The following is a 25746-nucleotide window of genomic DNA, read 5'->3' on the forward strand; positions in this document are numbered from 1 at the left end:
ATTAAAAAATGAAACCTAGGGTGCCTGGGTGGCTCAGTCGGTTGAACATCTGACTCGCTGCTGTCAGTGCAGAGCCCGCTTCGGATCCTCTTTCTCTCTGCCCCTCCTCAGCTCACGCTCTCTCAAAAATAAACAAAAAACATGGAAAAAAAAAAAACTCTACCATTTGCACCAACATGGATGGAGCCAGAGGTCATCGTGCTAACTGAAATACAAAGAAATACTAGATCTTACCTGTATGTAGAATATTAAATGGAAAAGAAACCAGCTCACGGAGAACAGATTAGTAGTTGCCAGATGGGGGGGGGGGGGGCAAAACGGGTAAAGGAGGTCAAAAGGTACACATTTGCACTCATGAAATAAGGGGATGCAACGTACAACATGATGACTAGTTAATTCTGTACCTCAGATTTCAAAGTTGCCAAGAGGGCTTTGTTTTTGTTTTGTTTTTGTTTTTTTTGGCCAGGAGAGTAAATCTTAAAAGTCCTCATTACAAGAAAAAAAAAAGTGTTAACCATATATGTAAGCAGATGTTAACTACACTTATTGTTTGCAATATATACCAACACCAAATCATTACGGCATACATGCAAAATTAATAATGTTCTATGTCAATTACCTCAATTAAGAAAATGGTCAGGTGGCATGGGAGAAGGGCATTCCAGAGCCTCACCTCCAACTTTAAGTGGGGCAGAGCCAGCTCTGTTCCCTCTGGGTTAAGCCAGACTAGTATCCCTTATTATATTACTTGGGGCTCCCTGTTCTGGAGTCCCTCTTCCCTTATTAGAAACATCTACTCTTTGGAAGTTCTTTGTGGAATTTATGCTAAACTCTGTCTCCCTATAACGCCTAGTCATTGGGTCTGGGTCAACCCCTGGGGTTCCAAAGTTCACCCTTCTTCCCAGCATGGAAGGCAGCTCAGATCAATTCCTACAGCTTCTTCTTTCCTTCACACTCAACACCTTCTAACTCATTTTCTGGGTCACTTTCCTATGGCGATGATACTGGTTTCTCAGTGCCACCTTAAAATCTGCTGCCCATAGGGCACTTCGGGTTCCGGAGGACAACTAGAACCCATGGAAAAGTGCCGTTTCACTCAGCTCAGGGGACATTGCTGCAGACCAAAGCTGCTTTAAATAAGAAGTGAGTTACTGAAAAGCTGTTTGGTTTCAGTCAACCCTCATCTACTATCAGGAGCTATTATGTCCAAAGAACACGGTGACTGAAGAGGGGACACCTGGCTGGCTCATCTGGTAGAGCATGTGACTCAGTCTCAGGGTCGTGAGTTCAAGCCCCACATTCGGTGTGAAGCATACTTAAAATTCAAGAAAATAAGAATAAAAGAACACTGTGACTGAAAAATTACTCAAGCTCAACGTTTCATTATGAAAACCAAAATATTCCTTACCAAACGAGTAAAAGTACCTTCTCCAAAGAACTAAGTGTTTAAAGAAAAAACAAAAGAGGCTTATTAAAACTCATAAGACTTCCTCACTCCTGTCTTTTTCTATTGACCAATCAAGAAAGAACATCCGATTGTAACTGAAGATCCCTCATGACATGTAACGGATTTCTTCCTGTACTGAGATGAAGTTATAGCAATAGAAAAGAACACAAATACAACACGTGAAGGTGGTTATGTCTAAAAAGTGGCGAGGCATCCTCGACATAAAATTCAAGGTTGCCTATCCAATATTCACTTTCTATTACTCAACTACTTTGCTTTCGTTCAAATTAGAAACATACTCAGCTTAAAACAAAAACTCCAAGCCCGTTTTAAAAAGTTTACAAATATTTTTGAGAGCAAGCAAGCACACACACATGTGAGTGGGGGAGGGGCAGAGAGAGCGAGAGAGACAGAATCCAAAGCAGGATCCAGGCACTGAGCTGTCAGCACAGAGCCTGACACAGGGCTTGAACTCCCAAATTGCGAGATCATGGCCTGAGTCAAAGTGGGACGCCTAACCGACTGAGCCACCCAGGCCTCCCCCCTCTGTTTTCTAAGCAGGAGTGGTTATGAGAGCCAGAGTTCTGGTCTATATGATGCAAATAGAAGTTGCTGGGCTGTGTTTCTGGGGGAGTTCTTGGAGCAGACTCAATAGGCATCTGGACTGACTTCACTTTTCTCATGGATGGGATGGTAATGGAGTAGCCACCTTATAAGGAGGGCAGCAAAGGGGAGGATGAAATCTACATGGTAAGATGGCTGAACTGAAAGGCAGAATGAGGCTGATCTTTCATCGAATCATGAAGATGCCACATTAGCCCCAGAATGCTAGTCCCCACATTTTGTTACGTGAGGAGAACGATGCCCCTTATTTGGTTGTGGCCGTTGCTTGGCCAGGTTTTCTGGTCCTCCTGCTTGATACACTGGGCACGAAGCAGTCTAGACATCTACAACAACCTGCTTTCCCATCACACCATTGGACCAAGAACTCTCAGATGGGTGGGCGTGCTCCGTGTGGATAACGTTCTGAAGGAACACAGCACTTTGTCTTATTCCTCAAGAATTATAGGATGACTTTTTGAAAACTCCATTGTTCTAACAAGATGAAATCCAGAGCGTAGATCTCCCAAATCCAATCATCTTTAAAAAAAAAAAAAAAAAAAATCAAATTGTCAGGGTGCCTGAGTGGCTTAGTCGGTTAAGCGTCAGACTTCGGCTCAGGTCAGGATCTCATGGTTCGGGAGTTTGAGCCCCGCATCCGGCTCTGTGCTGACAGCTCAGAGCCTGGAGGCTGCTTCAGATTCTGTGTCTCCCTCTCTGGTCCTCCCCCCACTGGTGCTCTCTCTCAAAAATAAACATCAAAACTTTTTAAAAATCAAATCATCAAATGATTTCAATTTTTTAGGTTCACTTCTAGGTCCAGCCCCAATATACAAGTTCTGTCAGAACTCTAATCACAGTAATGTCTTTATAGTAAGCCCCCTAGCACCGAGTACCACAGAAACATTTTCCACCACCTCCGTCATCATCATTCTTAATGGCCGCACGTATTCTATCACAGTGATATATCACAATTTACTTAACTCCCTGCTGTTTAAGAATGTTAAGAGAAACCAACAGCTACAGAGGGAAATCTAAGAATAATGACACCACTCCCAAGCCAATGTGCAGCCAGGCCATAACCTTTCATGTGAAAATCCTATAGGTGTAAACTTTTCTCAAGGTTTGAAATTCAAAACTTATCCCACTTACCTAGAATGGCAGACTATCAGATACTGGTGGTTAATTAGGTAATTCTAATTAAATAAGACTGATCACATACATTTTGAATTTTATAGACCACATATTAACATTATGATTATGAAAAATCACGGTTTCTTTGGAAGACACATTCACATGGTACACCTCAGGCTTCAGTGACATGGCCCAGTTTATTACTATATTCACGGCAGTGTCATCACAGAAGAGGAACAATCTCCCCTGATCCTAGGCTGTTTCCTTTTAGTGATATCGTCAGAAGGCAACAGAACTCTAAAGCTTGTCTTTTCTCTTGTAAGAGTAACATTCATTCAGTCAACAAATATTGAGTGTTTCAGGCTTTAGGCACTGTTCTGAGTTACACGGACACAAAAGACAATGTACCTGCACTTCACTGTATTTCATGCTGGCAGAAGAGATAAAAAAAATAACCAAGTAAATGCTTATGGCTTCAAGTGGTGATAAGGGCCATGAAGTACGCAAAGACAGACTAACAGAAAATAATGGGAGGATGTGATCTAACGAGGCATCTCCAATGAGGGGTCATCTGAGTAGAGACCTGAACAGTATGAGCGAGCCTCATTCCCGAAGAACCCACCTGTGCAAAAGACCCAAAGCTCAAATGAGCTTGGCATGTTCCAGTCAGTGAGACTAACCGTAGCTAGATCACAATCCTAATGGTCAAAGGAGGCCACCGAAGGGTCGAGACTGAGCAATGCAATGGTCAGATTTGCCTGGTACATGCAAAATCTCACTCTAGCTACGCATAGAGGATAAACTACAAGACACAAGGACAGAAATGAGGAGCAAAGCAGGAAGCTGTGTTGCTGGACTCTCCCAGGGTCCGGCTCCCAGATGAACAGTTCTTTAGGTGAGAATATGATCGTATCCAAGGCCACAGCTCCAAAGTGACAAAAAGTGCTTGTGACACAAGGTCTGTTTCACTTATGTGATTCATTTTCAAGTTTTCAACTTACCATTACCATCCCACCACCCCCCTGCCATGTTTGCTCTGTACATTAAGTTACTCTAACTCACCTATTTGCAATGGGACAAATGTGATTAAAATCAATTACCTTAATCTTGGTGCATCATTCAAACTTCGCAAGTGCAGAAGAGAGCAGACCTGCCTTTCTAATTTTAAGAACCTGCTGTGTGTGATCTCTTTTTCAAGCTTCCCTGGTCTTTTGTGATTAATTTTTAGTAACAGGAGAACGACCTGTTTAAGAACAAATGAGTCATGATACAGCTTAGTATCTAGAAACCTAAAATCACCCTCCTCCACAGAGAATATCATTTTCAAGTATGAAATCCTCATGTTTAAACATTCCTACCCCATGTTAACTCTACAAAGCTTCCGGCCTTGAAAGTGAGATGGGGAGGGACAGGCTAGGAACTCAAGATGGCAGAAAGCAAGCATCCAAATTGCCCTCCTTCTGAAAGGTACTTAACTATGGTTTAGGACATGAAAAATAAAGCCCTCACTTGTAAAAGTTTATAATCTGTGTTTTTCAAAATCCAGTCTTTCACTCAGTAATCTTCTACCAATATAAATTTCTTATGAGCGCAAATAGCCACCTCTGAGTTATGCATAAATTATCCATACTGGCACAGTTAGGCACAGGACAGACAGGCATCTAGAACAGCAGTGGCCAAAGTGGAAATAAATTTGACTACCGCCTCCTAAGGTAGCATTCTTGGCTGTGTCATTTCCCTTCTTGAACTGCGGTTATAAACCTCTCCAGATTAACTGTACAGTTAGCAATCACTTCAATGAATGTAAACTGAAAACGTATGGTTGACCAAACAAGCATTTCCTTTTAATAGATTTTTTCCATCAACATTTAACAGAAAAAATATTAAGAAAAAGTCTGGTCACACAGAGTTAGTGACCACGGTTCAGTTGATATCTTGCTTATATTTTTCAAAAGTAAATTCGCTTTCTAAAGATAATGACAATGACTCAAAATTAAGAAATGGCTCATAGGGATTCTGAGACAATCTTCTGGAATGTTTTACAGACAGACCAAGGAAATTATTTTCATTTTATTCTGGGATCAGGGACTTCATTATTTCTTCTATTCACTCAATATCAATGATCACCCACCAGGAGTCAGAAATCATACTAAGTATCAGGGATACAGAGATGAGGAAGATGTAAGCGGAAAGAAAACATAATAGGATCAAAATCAGTCTTCCTGTGGCAAATTGTTACATTAATGGGCAGAGCAACCCATGCCTCCCAGGACCTACCCTGTGTGTTCCCCCTGTGATTGCTAAGTCTGTGTGTCAACTTGACTGGGCCACAGGGTACCCAGATATTTGGTCAAATAATGATGTTTCTGTGGGAGAGTTTTTGGATAAGATTGACTTTTAAATTGGTGGATGAATAAAGTAGATTGCCTTCCCTAATGAAAACCTAAATAGAAGGAAAGCACCGACTGCCCTTCCCCCCACCCCATACCCATTCTCTTGAGCACGTGTGGGCGCGTGCACATGCACACATGCACACCAAGCAAGAGAATTCTTCCTGTCCAATGGCTACAAAATAGTACATGAGCTTCTTCCCCACCTTTGGACCTCAAGAGAAACCCTGGCCCTTCATCTCCAGTCTGCTGGCCTTTGCACTAGAACTACACTGTTGGCTCTCCTGGGTCTCCAGCTTGCCCACGCACCCTGTGAATCTTGGGACTTGCCAGCTATATGAGCCAATTTCTTTAAAGTCTCCTTGTATGATGAATATACATACAGACCATTAGTTCTGTTTTTCTGGAGATTCCTAACCTACCTTCAGAGGGACTCTGGGCTTAGCCGTGTGACTTGCTATGGAGAACGGGACATCAGGAAACACAGTGCCAGCAGAAGTTTAAGCATATGTATGTTTCAGCTTGCCTTCTTGCAACACCACCAGGACAAACCTACCTACCCTCCTGGAAAGGCCAACATGGAGAACCACAGCCCCAGCCAACAACCCCAGCTAACAACCAGGGGAGTCCTCTTGTGTGACTGTGCAGCAACCTTTGGCAAATATTGATATGTATGGCAACCCTGATATGACATTTATATATATAAATAACGACTGGAGTACTACTCGCTGGCAATACCAAGGACGGACTAAAGGAGAAACAGTCCAGAGCCTGTAAGACCAATTCATAGAACACGATGAGGCTTTCCTGAAGATGACAGCAAGGAATATGGAGGGGAGAGTCAGAGTCCACAGAACTTGGAGACCACTTAGATCTGAGAGACTAAAGAGACGGAAACAACCCAGATGATCCCAAGGCTTCTGGCTTGGGAGGCTGTGCACAGATGATTGTCTGGTGTTATTTCAACACAGAGTGGCACGAAGAGGCAATGGCTTGAGTAGTGGAGGATATGCAGGGAGAACAGGCAGTGATAAAATAAGGACAGTGTGGTACATTTTGAGTGTGACATCCTCAACATAAAGAACCTGAGCATTCTTTCCACATCAGGGGAATTACCTGGGGAATGCAATCAGGACTATTTAATGCCTGATGGTCATGTGACACTTATCTGGACAAGGACATTCCTCTTAGAACCTAGCTTTTCCCCCTTGGTATAAACCCAAATATGTTTTGGGAGATTAGATTACAAAAGTAGAAATGTTGAATGAACAATGATCAGAACTGATCTTCCCACACCATCCATCTCATCTCCTGCTAGCACCAGCCGCCATGATTTCCTGCTCATAGCTTCTGGTACAACATAATAGAAAAAGCTGCCAGAGGAGGTACCTCCCCACTTGCTTTATGGGTCTTAACCACTATCAAAGGCATAGACAGAATTCCTAGTAAATGGGCTCGTTTGATTACCATTGTTTTTGACCCTTGATCTGTTAATAAATGGATGTACCAGTGATAATGCTAGCCAGAAAATCCTCTACAAATCTCTTTCCTTCTCCTAGCCCTGAGGAAATGCACTTCTCTTTTTGTCCATAGATGGAATCTTCTGCTGGAAATTCATTAAGCAGGGGGCGCCTGGGTGGCGCAGTCGGTTAAGCGTCCGACTTCAGCCAGGTCACGATCTTGCGGTCCGGGAGTTCGAGCCCCGCGTCGGGCTCTGGGCTGACCGCTCAGAGCCTGGAGCCTGTTTCCGATTCTGTGTCTCCCTCTCTCTCTGCCCCTCCCCCGTTCATGCTCTCTGTCCCAAAAATAAATAAACGTTGAAAAAAAAAATTAAAAAAAAAAATTCATTAAGCAGAAAACAGCCAAGGTGAGTAAGGTACCGGCTAATTGAATGGGACTCCTACTTCAGCTTGTGGAAAGAAAAAAAAAAAAAGTGACTCACTAAAACCCAGGAACAAGCTTCAGGCATAAGCCAAAAAGCTCTCTAGGCTGGCTTACAGCTTAGGGTAAAGCCACTTAAATCCTTCCAGAAACCCAGGGTCCTGGAAAGTACTATGTTCCACCTTCTTAAGAACCCAAACTAAGTCACCAAACTGTCCTAGGCTCTCACAGAGCCTCCTTCCTACAGTTTCTGTCTTCACTAGTTAGTTCACCTTGTTGGTCTCGCTTATGAAAGCTTCTACTGTTAATATCTGTGCAACTCCCAATTTCTCTTACCATTTTAAGCTTGAGTCACACGGACGCCAGATTCTAGTCACAAAAACAGAATTTTCAGTGGCAGAAAATCTGCCCCTTAAGTGGCTTTGGTGACCAACCCACTTGGTATTGAGGGAAGAGAACTGGTTAGGAAGCAGAGACTTGGTCCAAAGCTTAACACAGTATTTACTACCAGATTCCAGCAAGTCCTTGAACCAACCCTGAGCCTTGACTTTCACATTTACACAATGGGATTAATATATGCCGAGTATATTTGTGTATGTTATCCATTCAATTATCTTAATGATGCTTACTTGCGTTTATGACATCCCACTAAGGATAAACTATTTGAACATAAGGACTAGACCTATTAATCTTTACACCCCCCCACCCCAGTTCCTGGCAATAAAAAATGCCCAGCAAACATTTAATGATGACATACAGCAAATACAAAAAAAAAAAAAAAAAAAAAAAGCACCAGACAAAAGAGATGCTAAAAATACACATCAGGTAAAACCATGAAGCTGCCATTACCTGGTAGAATTTCTAACTCTGGGCTTCCAGTGATGTCAGCCCTAGTAGTAGGTTCCTTAGACATCATTGTCAGCAACAGTCCTCAGGGATAGGGAAATTCGGTTGTTTGTAAACCGTGAACCGCCTGATGTTACTAAGTCACTTGCACAGGTAAAGAGAAATCAGTAAGGAAGCCATCCTATCAATTTTTACCCTAGCCAGTCAAAAGCTATGGCCTAGGTCCACCACTTTGTAAGCTCCCAATAGGTGGGACAGTGATTTGAGATGGTCTGTGAAAAGTAGCAAAGTCCAAGTATGTTTCTCCCATCCCCCTTCCGAGGTGCCACAATACTAATCAAGTATCCATTCCTAGAGGGGGATCCCTGGGTGGCTCAGGTCATGATCTCATGGCCCATGAGTTCAAGCCCCTCAGTGGGCTCTCTGCTGTCAGTGCAGAACTTGCTTCAGATATTTTGTTCCCCCCTCTTTCTCTGCCCCTCCCCCACTGGTTCTCTCCCTCTCACCATAAACAAACTTAAAACTCTCCTAGGAAGAGGGATATTCATAAACAGTCCCACGTATAGCTAAAACGAAGTAATTCAACCCCGGATACATACAATCAACTGGTGGTCAAATTAGGTTAAAGGTCAAATTAGACCTCCTTCCACCTGGTCACTCTGGTTCAACAAATCTGGGTGCCCGTTCTGTGCCAGGCTCTGCACTGAGCTCTGGTTTGTCAAAGAGAAAAGACACAGGATCTCTCCACGAAGAATTCACTATACAGGCAAGACCATTCAGCAGCACAGCAACTTTTTTTTAAACCAACGTGGAAGTGCCACGCAGAGGCTGCACGAGGATCCCTATGTACTTCACACACACAAGTCTCCTTCCAACCTGATGTCAGAAACCATTTACAACTCTACCAAGAAAATACTCTCTTAACCTTATCGACTAACCTTTTGGACCCCAAACCGTACCATCCACCTGTACCATCCACTGCCCCTTGTACAGATCTAGCTGCACTGAACTAGGTCACTTCCCCAAACAACCTCGCCACACTCCAAGGCTGACAGTTTGCCAAGAGTGGAGATTTTGCAAAGAATGTGCTACTGGCCTTACATGCCGTTCCGAGAGAGCAGTACCCAAGATGTTTGAGCAGTGGCAAATCCAAAGGTTCTTTGGATTAAACGGAAAAGCCCCCAGGGCGACTCTCTTGACAACAGGCATTGTGGTGCACGGATTAAATAGGCACTCATTTCTCCTCTCCTCACGGGCCAAAACTTGGTAGCTAAAGACAATGGATGTGCCACCAACCAGCTGTCTCCTTGAGTACATCCGAACGGCGGATGCTAGTCTTTGAGGCTATTTTTAACTCCCAGCTAAATTAATTTGGCGCAAAAGTAGCAGGAGTCCCTTCCCTTGTAGGAAATACTTCTGTTACTGTGAATCTGGTACATAAAATAATCCACCCACTGAAGAGCAGAATTAGCACGGGAGTTTTGTGTTGGGTTGTTTCCCTGAAAACTTCTTTTTAAGGCTTCCGGTGGCATCATGGCACGTGAAGAATGGCACCTGTGGGCGAGTGCACGGGGTGGCTTCAGGACCCCATCAAGGCTTCCTCGGGGGCTGGATCTAAAGGGGATCCCACGAGGACACACACAACACCGCGCGTCTCCCTAGCGTGCGTTCTTCCTACGGGTCCTCCGGCAAATGCTTGCCAACTGAGTTTCTGCCCCACTGGACAGCACCATTTGGCCAGAGACAGAACTCCGTTAAACCAGCCAAGCATGAAAACACTGGTCCTACTGGTCTGTAAGAGAACTCTGAAAGTAAGGTGCTTGTGCATGCATGCTCTCCAGCAACCCCCCCCCCGCCCCCGGCCACTTCGTAGCATTTTATTTCTTCCCCGTCTATGGCATGGCAGCTACCATATGCAATCATATCGTATAACTGTTTGCACACTCAGCTCATCCTTCTGATTAGGGAGGACCCACCAGGAGGGCAAGAACCGTCTTTGGCTCCCTATCAACAGGGCACCAAGCTCTCGATCAGTACTTAGTGATGGAATGCCACTGAAGGCTGCAAACAGCTTTCGAGACCACCAAGTTCAACCTCCATATGCATAAATAAACAAGCCAAGGTCTAGAAGGATTTTCAGTGACTTGGCAGGACAGGACTCCCAATTCCCACTCCAGAGCTCTTTTGACCTCACTCAGCTGCATTTTCAACACAACTTTCTAGCACCTGCACCTTTTACAAATCTCCCTTTGTCGGTTCAGGAATAGCGAAGTGTTTCGAGTATAGCTGGGTTTGCTCACAAAACTGTCTTATTTCCATATTAAATGTAAAAGCACACTTTGAGAAAATAGAAGATTTGCTAATTAAATTTCTAGGTTTATTTTAAATGTTTTGAGTTTTGTTATAAATGAAGCTCTGAAGTGTTGAATTTTAAACGACTCAGCAGCCTTTTTCATGGGCTCGGTTTCTAAGACACCGGAAAGAACTCCAGAACAAGAGAATTCTCAAGTCCGTCGTAAGTGAAAGAAATTTCGTGTGCTGGACATACAGCCCCCTGCAGAGTCCAGCTCCACACCAGGTACCACTATCCGCTTGTGGCCCTGTGCACAATCGCTTCCAACTTCAGCTCCAAGCATTTATAGTTTATGTTCTCAAGCTTCCTCCAATGGCTCAGTTTTACAATCTTTGCGAAACAGAAGCAGCCCCCTGCCCACCCCCCACCCACACCTCTTAACAAATTCATCCATGCCCTTCCGAACATTCTGGCAGGCACCAGCTAACTCGCGATGCTGCCTGTACGGAGGCTGGTGGTCTCCCAGGTGAAGTACACTAATGACCCATGAAGTGATTTTTAAATCACCTGAATGCTGTTTAATTGTATGGCTCAGCTCTAAAAAGTGCGAGAGACTGCACGTACGGTTTCTCCCCAGAAAGGCAGGGGCACTGGCGAAAAGGCGCGAGGCAGAAACAAACACAAATTCAAGGGAAGCAGAATCGCCCCGAGGTGGGCTTTAAGCCTTTGAACAGGGCAACCCCTTCCCCTCTTCCTCAAATGCTCACAGATCCGGCCCACAGAGCAAATATTCCAAAGGTTGCATTTAAAGAGTTGTCTAACATTTGTGTGGGTTTATACACATCTGTCTGCCTACAACTTTACCTATTAAAAGGGTTGTGTGTGTCTCGCTCTACGGTTTTCAGGGTAGGACTGAGATTGGTAGGGATATCTGAACGGTCTGCCTCACCATTTTCTCTCCCTGAAGGCACCCACAGGAAACATGAGGTATGAAAAAAAAGGATTGTATGTGCTAAAACACACACACACACACACACACACACACACACACACACACACACACACACAAGACCCAAATACCCTGCTCCCCTCTAGCAGGGCAGGCTTCATGGACAGAATCTGAGTGGAGATTGTTGTAAGAAGTGGGAGGAGTTCCAGGCAAGGCAGCTGGTGAGCTGAAATTCTAAATGGTGAAGGAAAAGGGCACCTGGGTGGCTCAGTCGGTTAGGCGTCCGACTTCAGCTCAGGTCACGATCTCACGGTCTGTGAGCTCGAACCCCGCTGACAGCTCAGGGCCTGGAACCTGCTTCGGATTCTGTGTCTCCCTCGCTCTCTGCCTCTCCCCTTCTTATGCTCTCTCAGATATAACATTAAAAAAAATAAATCGTGAAAGAGTCTGAGGAAGGAGTCGGCCCTCTAGAACCCACCACCCGCTCCGTCCACCCCATCGTGACCAGAGCCAGGAAGAAGAAAATGTCGGCTCAGGGGACAAGTGGCAGCTGAAGAAACCAAAGCACTGCCCAAAATCACACTCCCCACCCCTACCCCAAAAAACCAACAAGGTAACAGTCCTTCCTGTCCTTGTCCGTGTCCCAGTTCATGTCTTAACTGGGGAGGTCGAGAGGGAGGTGAGGAAAGGGAAGTCAGCTGTTTCTCCACATGGGCCATTTTCATGTTGCTTCTTTGGGGTCTTACACAATCTCGGATGGGGGCAGGCGCGCTGGGCAGAGCTTCAGGCTGTCTTCTGAGGCCACACACCTGGGAGCACAGATGCCGTACCAACCCCGGGGGCCTTTCCAATGCCCAGTCTCGCCTTCTCTCCCCCTTCCTCGGTGCACGGCATGTTGCCCTTCAATCTCAGGAACACGTGGTTGTTTTTTTTTTTTTTTTTTTTTTTTTGCGCTTAATGAAAGTTTTGTTTCAATTATGTACATATGTGTGATTGCGTGTGTGTGTGCAGATGTAAAACATTTCTTACTTTGGTTGCCACCAAAAGTATTGGAAAGCCTCTTCCCTAGCTACTCCATTTTTTAAATTTTTTAAAATTTACATCCGAATTTGCATATAGTGAGAATGATTTCAGGAGTAGATTCCTTAATGCCCCTTACCCCTTTAGCCCATCCCCCCTTCCACAACTCCCTCCCTCCCCCTCCAGTAACTGTTTATTCTCCATATTTAGGAGTGTTTTGTCCCATTTTATTGTTTCCCTTCCCTTATGTTCATCTGTTTTGTCTCAAATTCCTCATATGAGTGAAGTCATGGTTCTTGTCTCTAATTTCGCTTAGCATAATACCACCCTCCAGTTCCATCCATGTAGTTGCAAATGGCAAGATTTCATTCTTTTTGACTGTCAAGTAATACTCCATTGTATATATATATACACCACATCTTCTTTATTCATTCATCCATTGATGGACATTTGGGCTCTTTCCATACTTCAGCTATTGTCAACAGTGCTGCTATAAACATGGGGGTGCATGTGCCCCTCGGAAGCAGCATACCTGTATCCCGTGGATAAATGCCTAGTAGTGCAATTGCTGGGTGGTAGGGTAGTTCTATTTTTAGTTTTTTGATGAACCTCCATACTGTTTTCCAGAGTGGCTGCACCAGCTTGCATTTCCAAGGAACACATGGCTTTTATCTCCAGGCATGTTGGCAGGGAATGTCTGGCAACACAACATTGCCCATCCAGAGGTGGGGGAGGGCTGAGAACGGCCTGACATGTTTGGGGGGCGGCTCCTCACACAGAACCCAGATACCCTCTTCTCCTCCCCGAGTTTCCCTATAACTTCTGCATCCTTTCGACGAGCCTGCTCCTTGAGGCCTGAAAATGATCCGTGTTCCCAAGAATGTTTATTACCATCTGGTTACTGGGATCTGGGCACTGCTCTTTCATTTTTCAGGGGTCTATCTTGAGGATGGAAAGACCAGGGACAGTGCTGGTGTACTTCACAGGGTCCGTCAACTTTGTCCCTGTGGGGGAGTGCCCTGACGTCCTCGGGGCTGGCATCAGCCAGCAGCACATGAACTGTATGAATCTTGAGCCTTCGTCATGGACAACACAGATCTTAGTCTAGGAAACTTTTAAATCCTCGGGGGGGGGGGGGATGCTTAAGGTCTTTTTTTCTTGTAGCCTGCATTTTGTGTTTCCTGATCCCTCCATTCCTTTAACTCTTTTCATGCCCTTTAGCACTTTGCTAAATGTGTGAGCAGAACTTTGAACGATTAACACCAAGGCACGAGCTAGCAACTTCTCCAGGCCACGCCCTGCCCCCCCCTTTCCTCTACACGGCTGTTGCGTCAACCACTAGCCCGCTGGACACCCAGGGGCAACATGTCACAAAGCCCCCAGATCATTTACGCCTTACTTCTATATGCTTCAGTCTCCCCATCTATAAAATAAGGTTAACCTAAACAAGTCTTTACCACCCCCCTTCCAGCTCTAGAATTCTAGCACTTTCAAACATTCTGAAAGATAAAATAAGAAAAACCTCCTTTCTCATCTCAGCTCTGTCCTGACACCTTCATGCTTTTCCAGCTACCTCCTTGGTGCAGTTCCAATTTGGCATCTTGCGAATTTGGACAATAAACACTGCCCTGCACACAGGGTCCTGTGTCCTGGCTGTACAAAGCCCTCCTGATTGGCCTCTCAGGGCCAACAACCAAAAGGCAAATTTTCTCCTGGGAGGAGAACGCACAGGCTGTACTTCTTTCCTCTCATATATTAAAAAAAAAAAAAACGAAACATCTCTTATCTTCACTTTCACAGATCGGATATTAAAATGTGAGGCTGAGCATGCACAGTGGGTAACACAACACAGAGTAGGGACAGAACTCAGACTAACTCATCAGATCACAAGTGTCCCTCCCACTGTATTTCACAACCAGCGGACCATCACTAAGGTTTTCTGCCTGGCTGGGGATTCAAGGACTAAGGGACGGGGCAGGGGGAACATAATGATCATCAAAACAGGGTAAGAATTTTGGGCATGAAAGGGGCTGTTAAAAATAACTAATGGACATTAACTAAGCTGTAGCACGCATAAACCAAGGCTTCCTCGTGTAAACAGGACAGTCCTGTGCAAACCTGCATGTATATGACATATCTATGTATAATACCAAAAGCTTACAGAAGTCATAAAATCAGACGTAATCGGGGAGCTGACCTACAGCGCCTGTAGGACCTTCCCAGCCCCCCTTCCTCTCCCATCCAATCCACTGGAGCCTCCTCAGGGCTCTTTTCTGGGCCCTCATCTGTTTTCTCCTTATTCTTTACCTCCATCTCTCAGCAAGATGTTGCACACCCAAAGCTTATAACAACCAAACAGAGGAACCTTTATCTTCTAAACACACCCTGCTTCCCAACTCCACACCTGCATTCACAGATAACTGTGTTCTCCACGTCAGACTTCCCAAACCGAACTTGCCCAAAGAGAAGCCCGTGATCAGCCCTGTCCCATACTTCTGAACACATTCTCCCTCCACAGCCTCGATAGCCTCCATCCATAGGTTTGGCCAAGAGGCCAGAGAGTCAGTCTCTCCATTTCCACCTCCCCAATCCTCCAGCGGCCAAGAGCTGTGGCCCAGCTCCTAAATACACGGTGAGTTTACCCTGTCCAGCCTCACTGTCTCCACCTACCCCGACCTTTCACCTTGCCATCTGTGCTACTCTTCAAGCTTTCATATTTCCCCATCCTCACCCGTACATCAAACCCATTTCCACTGTCGATATTTCCTATAAGGAAAGCAAAGAAACCTTTGGGACATGCAAACAATCACACCAGTCCTAGTTTAAACCCTTCCTCTGGATCCCTACCAGTCCTAACATTGCGTTCAAAATCCTTAACTACACATCTGACGACCAGCTCGCTCTTCTTCTCATATACACTGAACACTCCAGGGCTTCCTCACTTGCTTTTCCCTTTGTCTGAGGTAGTCTTCCACGGGGCTCCTTTATGCCCCAACGTGCATGCACACAGGTTCCCTGGTGTCTGATGATCTCCACTTGCTCCTGAAGGTCGGTTTAAATGCCATTTCCTCGGGGAAGCCTCTGACCACCTAGAGGAGATCCCTCAGGTAACACACTCAGACGACAGCCTCTACCCTTATTAAGAGTACTTAAACCAAAAGAATGAAGAAGTGGAAGGAGGGCCAGAGTGAAGGGAATGAAGAAGGGAAGGAGTCAGACTAAAACTATTTCTCTGTGGGCAGGACGGACGGACAGACAGACACACACACACACACACACACCATTCTTGCTGGAGCCAAAATGGGAGAAAAGAAGGATGGACTGAGAATAATGAGCAAGGAGGCCAAAGAAATACCATGGGATGCTTGAGGGCAACTTTCAAGAAAGCTGGTACTCTTCCTCTCCATGTGTCCCGAATGGAGGCAATACTCCAGAAAGAAAGAATAGTTTTTTTGTATGTAGGTGGGCCACCCACGGATGTGGGCTTTCCAGTCTATAAAGATATAAAACAGGGTTATCTCTGAGGCTCTCTGGCTCCCACATTCAGAGCCTCTGCAGACCAGTAGCAGCTCAGAGCCTAGGGCTCCTGCTCGGTGCAGCTTCCTCCGGCATCTTAGCAGAAACGCAATGGAAGTTCCTTTGATACCTGTGCCAAACTAAGGCAGATCGGAACCCCAGAGCTTACCATGAGTACACCCTCTTCAGAAAAGGGAAGAATTCAGCCCTGCCTGCACTGACAAAGCTGTTTTGAGATCTGTGTTTCCTGACAGGAAGAGCCAAAGGTAGGAATAATAGAAAGGTCTCCTCTTCCAGGCCTCCCCTGCATTTTTTTGTTGCTGAAATATTTTCCATGTAACAGCCCAATTTTCCACTCAATATATTTTAGATACTGGTGTTTCCCATGCCTCCTGGCTCCCACTCTCCTCTGATGATCCCATTTTTCAGTAAACAAGAGATGTAAGCAAGAGAGATGCTCACTAGAGGCAGCAGAATTAGGGCACAAATAAAATTGTGTGTTCACACATGGGCAGCTTCAGAGATCAGTTGTTCAGTGGAGCAGATGCTAAATTATTTAAATCGACAGCAGCATTTATAACACATAATGAAAAGGCAGCAAGGATCTCAGGAAGCAAACTAGAAAGAAGATGTCACATCGGCTAAAAGCAAAGATGGCCCTTTTAGTCAATAAACCGTTAGGGTGAACCGTGAAAGGGGATTCGTGTTTACGTTGTAAAATTTGTCAACGTCTTCAGAAAAGCAGCACACTGTGTTAGTGAAAGCTCTTACTATTAACTTGGTGGAGTTGGTCCACGTGGTCGCCCAGAGTGGAAGAATACAAGCTAACAAACTCTCCTTCGACCCTGCCAGGGCTCAAAAGGGCTTTGTATCTGTTCACTGGTAGGAGCCCAAGTTGTACAGGACCCATTGACAAGTCTTCCCATTAAGAATGTGTGCCAAAGCAACAGTTGTACAGGCATTAAAAGAAGAGGTTGAAGTCAAAGATCTGCATTAACGTCAAAATAACAGTTTTCAGACTACTTACGTCAGTGTCCGGTCCCTTATCCGCACCAGGACAAGAAAAAGTGACAAATTCATGGCACCTCTTGTGAACCACAAAACAGCAAACTGGTGGAAAGAAAAGAAAACTAAGCTTAGTAATTAAACAGACAAACTTTGGTTTCCAAATAGGGCTACATGCTGTTAGAAGTCAATTTCATTTCACAACAGACAGAATCTTAAACAGCAATCGGAAGGCATTTTTTTCAGGACTCAGCAATATTTGGTATCAATCAGACTTATATATAGTAGAACCAGAAAATGCCAGGATTCAGGGCTTAATGAGACCTTAAGCCTAGTTTCTATTTTCTAAAGTTGAGAGAGAGGGAGAAGGAGAGGGCCAGAGGTTCTAAGACAATTTCCCAAGGTATAAACCATGAAATCAGTCTCAGGTACTTTGCACTGTCCTATACTAATACACAATGCATGCATATAAGTGTCTAAACACATGACACCCTGTGGGTAAAATTTAAAAAGGTAACAGCAGGGGCGCCTGGGTGGCACAGTCGGTTAAGCGTCCAACTTCAGCCAGGTCACGATCTCGCGGTCCCTGAGTTCAAGCCCCGCGTCAGGCTCTGGGCTGATGGCTCAGAGCCTGGAGCCTGTTTCCGATTCTGTGTCTCCCTCTCTCTCTGCCCCTCCCCCGTTCATGCTCTGTCTCTCTCTGTCCCAAAAATAAACATTGAAAAAAAAATTAAAAAAAAAATAAAAAGGTAATAGCAGATTATATATACAGTATCTCCATCTGTGGGTTGTAGAACTTCCTCAGAATTCTGAACTCAAGACCACAAACTCAATCTACAGAAAACAACCCTTTGAAATGAAGGGGGGGGGGGAGGCCAACACCCTCACACACACACCTTCTTATACATGACTGCTGGCCACAAATGCTATCACCAGTTGTTATGTGACCAGATGCCCCTTGGAGTTCTGGGGAGTCCCTGCAAATCTACTACACAGCAAATGTTTTCCAAGTTCAACATGGTTTTGCTAAATACTGAGGACGGATCAAAGAACTGTTACAGAAATAATTCCCTAAGAGATTTTCATGGATAGCATAACGTGGAGGATACAAAATAAGTAAATGACTTAGGTAGTCTTTCCTCCAAAGCTTCAAGTCTAGTACTCCATCCACTGTTCTTTGCTGAACAACATGCTAAAAAGTATACCCTCAGAAATACTGGGTAAGCCCTAAGTCTTTGCTGCAGAAGGAAGGCTAGAGCTCCCCAGATTCTGGGCTCTTTTTTTCTTCCCCCAAAGATACCACAATTCCCTGCACACGTGGCCATAGACAAAGCCAACCGAAGAGGGTCAGTTGTTTCTGTGAGAGGGAGAAAATGGCAGGTTTGCAGACAGCGGAGATCCTAAGGGGAGAACAAGTACCAAGCCCAGTATTAAGAAAGTAATAGAGGGCCTCGAGTGGCCATTAAGACATTCAGAATGTTTTTGATAAGCTTTGGTAGCCACTGAAAGGTTTGAACAAGAGTAACACGGACAGAAACAGTGCTTTAGGAGGGCAAATGGTGGCCAATAGGAAGAATTTAATGGATCAGATTTGGGCCAATAGGCCCAATTAGAAGCCTCTTATATAAGGATGAAGTAACTGTCATCCTTCAGTCTGCTGAGAAATAGAAGTAATAGATGCCAGAGAAATTGCAGAAGAACCAACCAGACTTGCCAACCAACCCCAGACACTACTGAGCATCCTGTTATGTGTCACTTTGATGGGTCCCTGCACATGCAACATGTAACTGAATCCTCAACACTATTTAACATGGGTCACCATGTACATTTTACACAACAGGAACTATGGTCTCCCCTTTCCTTCCACTGTGTTCTAGCTGTTGACAGGAGCACAAAGACAGAGGAGGTGATGCCAAGATTTTTATACATGGGTGGCAGAAAAAAGGAGTGCAAGGATGACACGTACATTTAAAGTATATGTATTACATATGTGTATATGTATGTGTGTGTTTTATATATATAAGGTAACCAAGGGGCATCTGGATGGCTCCATTGGTTAGGCAACCAACTCTTGATCTCAGGGTCATGAGTTTGAGCCCTGCACTGGGTATGAAGCCTACTTAAAAATAAAAATAAAATAACCCAGAGGAGGAAGATGTGGGTATGCCCTGTCACAGCAGTGGATAAGGGAGGGCTGTTTTCTTTTAAAATAGTTTTAAGATGGTTGTTATACAATGTCACTATAGAAGTCCTTATTAAAAACAACAATTTAAAAAAAGGGGGGGGGGAGGTAGGCCAGACATAAGTAAACAGAGGTGGCAGTAGGAAAGGACCATCCATAGGAAGGTGACAAGGAGGTCTTGAAGAGCATCCTCTTAGAAGCAGAAATGCCGGGGCACCCGGGTGGCTTGATCAGTCAAAAGCCTGGCTCTTGATTTCAGCTCAGATCATGATGTCACATTTTGAGAGTTTGAGTCCCACATCGGGCTCCACGCTGACAGTGTGGAGCCTGCTTGGGATTCCCCCACCCGCACCTCCTTTGCTCTCTCTCACACATGCACACTCTCTCAAAATAAACTTAATAAAAATTAATTTAGAAGCAGAGATGCCCGAGCAAAGGCTTCTCCTTGGCTGCCTGCCAGGCCACTGCACCTGCCCACCAGGAAGGCAGGAGGGGACAGAGAAGTGACAACGAGTTCCCAGGCTGCCCCAGCAGTGCCAAGACACTGTCAAAGGCAGCACTTAGCTCCTCCAAACCCTCAGAGAAGCTTTTTCACAGTGTTTCTGCTAAAAGCATCTCCCCAACCCTCTCCAAGGGTAGATAATAAAGCAAGGCTGTGATGGCACAAATTAATCTCATCTGCTGGCTCTCCCCAGGCACAAAGTCATCGCTCGCTCACTGGAATTAGCAAGATAAATTACGAAGGGAAAAGGGTCACAGGAGCATTATTTCCTCATCATGGTTTATTATGGATATGGTGTTTTGAAAGGAAAATGAGCATTCGGATTCCCTACTTAATCGTTCAACACTGTGGGTTTGGTTTTTTTTTTTAAAACCATCTCTACATTCAGGTGAACACTTTGGAAAACCTGTATTTATCAAATCCATTTGAATTTTTTTTTAATCTGTCCTTTCAATCCCCATGTACCTTTCAATGCACTTATCAATCTCAACCCACAGTTATTTTATTTCTGTTTTGTGCCTCAAAAAGCCTATCCAATTTTACCCCAAGAAGTTCCAGGCCCTCGCTACATGGTGTAATCTGCAGGGGAAGCAAAGAGCCCCAGCTGTCTCCCAAATTACTTCTTCCTAGCCTACCTTACATGAAAGTCATACCTGGAAATGCGTGGGTTCACCCAACAGGAGACGAAGGGTCACATGGGAGCCATCTGAACCATAAGGACCCTACAAGGCCTGTTCAAATACTCAAGATTCAGAATGGATAATCTTCAAAGAAGAAACAATGTGCCCAGAAGCAGGAACAGAAAGCCCAGTTACCCCCCTCCTCCTACCTCACCCCCCACTCCAAGAGGGCAGGGAAGAAGAGCCTATATTCCCAGACCCTGGCTGCACACAGCACTGGTCTGAGAAAGGCCAGCCCAGAAAGCTGAGCAAGGGCCAGAGATTCCAAAATGATGAACGGTGGGCCTTGACCTTTGGTTTCAAGTTCCAGACTAAACCGGGTAATGCACATTCTGTAAGACAATATAATGCAAACATTTGAGAAGTCTTGCTGGGATAGCTGAAGAACGAGGAACAGATTGGCTCAGTAACTCCGGAGTACTTATCAGGTTTATGTGGAGAGGGGAAAAGTTTCCCCCGGCTAAAAATGAGGAGCTGTTTTTATTTTTATTTAGAATCCTGAAGGTGTTCAATCTCACCATGCTGTATGGAGCGAGGGGGAATCGAGGCAAGTCAGGGATAAGGCAGTACCTGTCACACAGTATGCATTTGATACGCGTTTGCCTGACCTTGGCAGACAGGAAGTGGACACACATCATGGCAATTTTCTCCCACCCCATGGTTGGTCCTGGAGCTGGACCCTAGGTACTTAAGCCTTTGCTCAAATGAGCACAGGCTGGCTGGTGAGAAGGAGCCAGAGCCCCATTTTCCAAAACTCTGGGGCATGCCTGCTTACATAACCAAATGAGAGCTCTTAAAATATGAAGCTATCATGCAGCTTAAAATCACAAAGTAAATCTTCATATTATTTCCTAAGCACAAAATCCCTTTCCTCTAATCCTCTACGTGATATGCTTATGCTACCCAACGGTAATGGATGACACATGAGACGCACAAATCACACTGGGCCAATGATGTGGGAGGACGACAAAAAAAAAAAAAAAAAGACTGCAGGCTTGGCCAAATAACGGTTCTTAACGTTACCTGGCTTTAAAATTGGGAGTGCTTCATCTATGAGTCCGTATCACACGCTAATCTCACTTCCGGGAGTAAGCAAAATGGAAGTTAACAGAGTGTTCACTGTCTGTCAGAAGTCGATTTCCAAGACAGACAAACAGTCACCTACGTGTGGCTCAAGAATTCACAAAAGTTTCCAGAAAAAACTAGAGGTCTGCCGCGATGCTGCCATGTTGATGGGAACAGCCGTTTTCAGTCATGGTCATTAAAGTCATTCATCAAAGTGAACAAAACCCAGCAAAGGGCAAAGCTGAAAGCCGGACACTCCGTGTGAGAGGAACACTACTTCTGACACTGTACCCCCTGAATCTGCTAAGAACTGATTTAACTGTAATTGTCTTGGCTCATCAGACACACCTGGGGGACTGCAGAGGCTATGGTTTCCATGCCAAATGTCCTCACAGAGGTCAAAGACTTGGGGGCTCTTGACACTGGGCCACGTTTCCTGGAGTGATCTTGGGCAAGTGGTATGACCAGAGCCACTTTCTAGATTTCATTCGAACCTAGAGCTTTACTAAAAGAGCATGGTGGGCCAAGGCTACGTACAGAGGAATCAGTCACAGCCACCTGCTTCCGGCTCATCAGGAACACCACCAACACAAATTACACATCAATCAGGGAGGCACATCAACTGCTCGGACAGGAGAGAAAGTTCCAATGGAAAGTGACCCATCACCACCTCATACCCACTAGGAAGGCAGTTAACAAAATAACACGTGATGGCGAGGATGAGGAGAAACTGGAACCCTTGTCTCATGATGGGGAAAACGTAAGATGATACCGAAGTTAAACCCAGAACTCCTCCATGTGTCAACAATTCCACTTCTGGGTCTCCACGTTCACGGCAGCATTATCAAAATAGTTGACAACAGAACCAACCTCAAAGTCCACCAACGTATGAACGGATAAGCAAAATGCAGTGTATCCATGCAATTGATTATTCAGCCTTAAAAAGGAAAAATTCTGACATATGGTATGATAGGGTAATGATCTCAAGGTTCATCCCTAAGTTAAACAAGACAGACACCAAAGGATGGCTGTTGCATGATTCCACTTGTAGGAGGTACCCTAAAAATAGTTAGATTCAGGGACAAAGTAGAGCACAGGTCACCACCAGGAGCTGGGGAACAGGAACAGGGAATAAGCACTAAATGGGTAGAGTTCTACTTGGGACGAGAGAGTGTTCTGGAGATTGGACGGCGGTGATGGCAGCCCAACACTGTGAGCCCACTTGATGGCGTTCAGCTACGCATTTGAGATGATCCAAGTGGTAAGTTTTAGGTTATGGCGCTCTTACCATGATGAAGTTTAATTCAGCAACTTGCAACACTACTTATGAAATTATAAATGAGAGCGCCTTGCAGTCCTGCATATGGGAATCTTCCACGGTAATTCTTGTTCGCACTTGATTTAGAAAACCAAGTATTTGCTTCCATTGCATGAAATTCTTAACACAGTCACTGACAGAACAGAGTGAAGATGGGGGTGTGGGGTGGAATTCAGAGCAGAGGACTCCTAACTCCTGAGGACCAGAGACGTGTTTCTACCAAGCCTCCCATTTCACTCACCAGCAGCCAATAACGCTGGTAATAATGATGGCAGAGGCAAGTCCCCTTAGACTGCAGGCCTGGCTTTTCAACCAGATCTTTGCAACACTGACACACTCTATGTAAGATGGCATTAGCCCTGTTTAACACTTGACATGGATTGCCAGATTCATGGAAGGGAACAAAAATATACACTACATACCACTTCCCATTGCTCTTGAAGCAATCATTGATTTTCCTTTTCGCCCTCAAGTCTGTATCATTTCAAATTCAGGTCAGCGTCAATAAATGGAACACAGGCATAAAAAACTCCGTTACCCAAAATGGAGGGGAAAGGGTACGGCATTATGTAACAAATCCCAAATTCAAGGGAAAACCTACTACATTTAACAGTCCGGCTTTATTCAGAACAGAAGGTGGCTAGCTGAGCTTCCTCGAGTTCCTTTTTTTAAATACATGAATGGCTGCCATCATGTGACGTGGCTGTAATTAAATTTTGCTTAGCTGGAAGGGATTAATGAAAGGTAGCGTCACATCAGAATATGATGAAATGAGAACTCTCTAAGGCAAGTGAACCACGTTCAGCTTTGTAGGGAGAGTCGCAAAAATCCAAGCTTATGTTATATTTGCATGCTCAAGGAAAATTATTGGTTTCAGATTTGTAACAAGGAAAACAGTCTTCTCGTGGCATATGTGTTCAAGTTGTATGAAAACAAATCAAGTAAATGTGCTTTATCACATATTAGCAGAGGGGATGACAGTTTTCAGGTAGTATACTCTGCCTGGAGAATTGGTGCACACGCTCCTAACCAACTCTCACAAACTCCCAGGGTTCCCGTTTCTGACCAGGCACGCCTCTCCTCCCCCCAGGGGAGTCACCTTTAACCTTTTCCTCTGCTCTCAAGTCCCCGAGTCCCACCTGAGGGCTTTTTTTTTTTTTTTTTTTTTTTTTGCATTCCTTCCCAGTTGCTCTTTGAGATACATTTTGGAGAAAGCAGAGACACTGAATATGAGGTGTGAAAGAAGGGCCCCTAGGTTACAGGTCAGAGCAAACTGGGCAAATGGCGTGGCCACCCTCAACCAGGAGAAGAGCCTTAGCAGCACGAACACTAAGGGAGAAAGCAAGAAACCAGATCTTGGCATTGGTGTGGCAGTCACCTCCAGACCTTTCAGGGATGTGAGCCTCCGACAACCTTTCAAAAGATCTTTCTCTCCATATATCCCTACACCTCCACGTACACCATACAATTTTGTACACTGGAATATATAAAATCATTACCACAGATGCTTTTACAGTTCATCATGGGAAATGAACGAAGGAGGGCAAGAGGGAAGAATGAACCAGAACCTGGAAACCCGCACACCCGCTCACGGGAATTACACAGGCTGAAGGAGACGACACGACTGTGTGTGTCTGCTTTTGGACAAAGTGAGTACCCTATGCTGCTGGGTCACCCAGATAGATGTGCCAGGCAAGCAAGTGGACCTCCAGGGTTAAAGCTCAAGAGGCAGCTGGGACCTGCAGACCGAATTTTAAGAGGTATCTGAGTAGCTGAGAGCTGAAGGCAAGATGGCAGATGGACTCCAAGGAGCCCGGGAGCGTGTTGGCGACCCCCACATCCTCGGCTGACAGTGGAAAGGAGGTGGTGGTGTGCGAGGTGGGACGTCCGAGTCCTGACTCTGGGGCCTGGCGGGGGGGGGGGGGGGGGTTAGGCCAGAAAAACTTCAAGAACAGGCAGGCCAATCACCAGTATGAAGGACTCTTCCCGACTCAAGGAGCAAAGAGGAGATTTGATGAGGAGATATGGCCCAAAAGGCACATGGTCGGAAGAAGGTAGGTAATGACAGCCACACATAGGTCAACAGGGCATTGATACACAGCCTCCCTTCTGTGACTTATTTCCGCTGGACTGTCATAATCGACCCAGAACCGAAACGGGATGGACATCTCCGATACCATCAACAGAGAGCAGTAAAATCATCTTAATACTTCGAGTAACTGTGGTATAAAAGCCCATCTGTTTCACGGAGAAAAATCCCTTAAAGTGTATGACAAATCAGGCAAACGTGTCTGAAGGGAAATCCCAAGGCTTGATTTTTAAGCTCAGATCCTGCGGCAGTTTTTGTCATTTCCAAATCATCTGAAGGATCCAACTTCCTTTTAAGTTCCTAAGGGCATAAAGCCTTCACAGGCTGGCAATGACTCCGTATCTGAACATCAGCAACCCAGCAAGCACTTTGGGTTTCCATCTTTTGACCCCAAAAAGAAATTGCATACATGCTACATAAGACTTTATCAAGCCTGTAACACCAGATTTCTCCCGACAGTATTTTTTTGAGGGACTTTTCTTTTAAGCAGTGGGGTTCACAGCAAAGTTGAACAGAAGATAAAGAGATTCCCCATATACGCTGTTCCCCACACATGCACAGCCTCCCCCACAGGACACGTCGCCACTAGAGCTGGGCATTTGTTACAAATGATAGACCTCACTGCCACATCATTACCTCCCCAAATCCATGTTAACCTTAGGGTTCACTCTCTGTAGTCTTTTAAAGTCCTATTTCATTTTGCTCAATGGTAACTCCTGTCTAAGAGCACCGGCCTGACTGCAGTACGGACCCCAAAATCACACTTGCGGTGAAATGCACGTTTAACAGCACCCCAACCCTTCCCCAGAATGGCAGGCAAAAAGGAAAC

General features: G+C 45.1%; 1 protein-coding gene across 4 annotated transcripts in view; it reads right to left on the minus strand.

Annotated features, from left to right (window-relative positions):
* PRKCA (protein kinase C alpha) overlaps nucleotides 1-25746 on the minus strand; it is a 403084-nt gene that overhangs the window by 228924 nt on the left and 148414 nt on the right. For all 4 annotated transcript variants that reach the window (XM_023244469.2, XM_023244468.2, XM_045044862.1 and 1 more), the window contains one exon: nucleotides 17104-17186. In XM_023244469.2, coding sequence (XP_023100237.1) covers nucleotides 17104-17186 — 83 coding nt within the window. The remainder of the gene's footprint in view (nucleotides 1-17103; nucleotides 17187-25746) is intronic.

This window comes from Felis catus, chromosome E1 (assembly GCF_018350175.1).
Source record: "Felis catus isolate Fca126 chromosome E1, F.catus_Fca126_mat1.0, whole genome shotgun sequence".
In the NCBI taxonomy this organism is placed as follows: Eukaryota; Metazoa; Chordata; class Mammalia; order Carnivora; family Felidae; genus Felis; species Felis catus.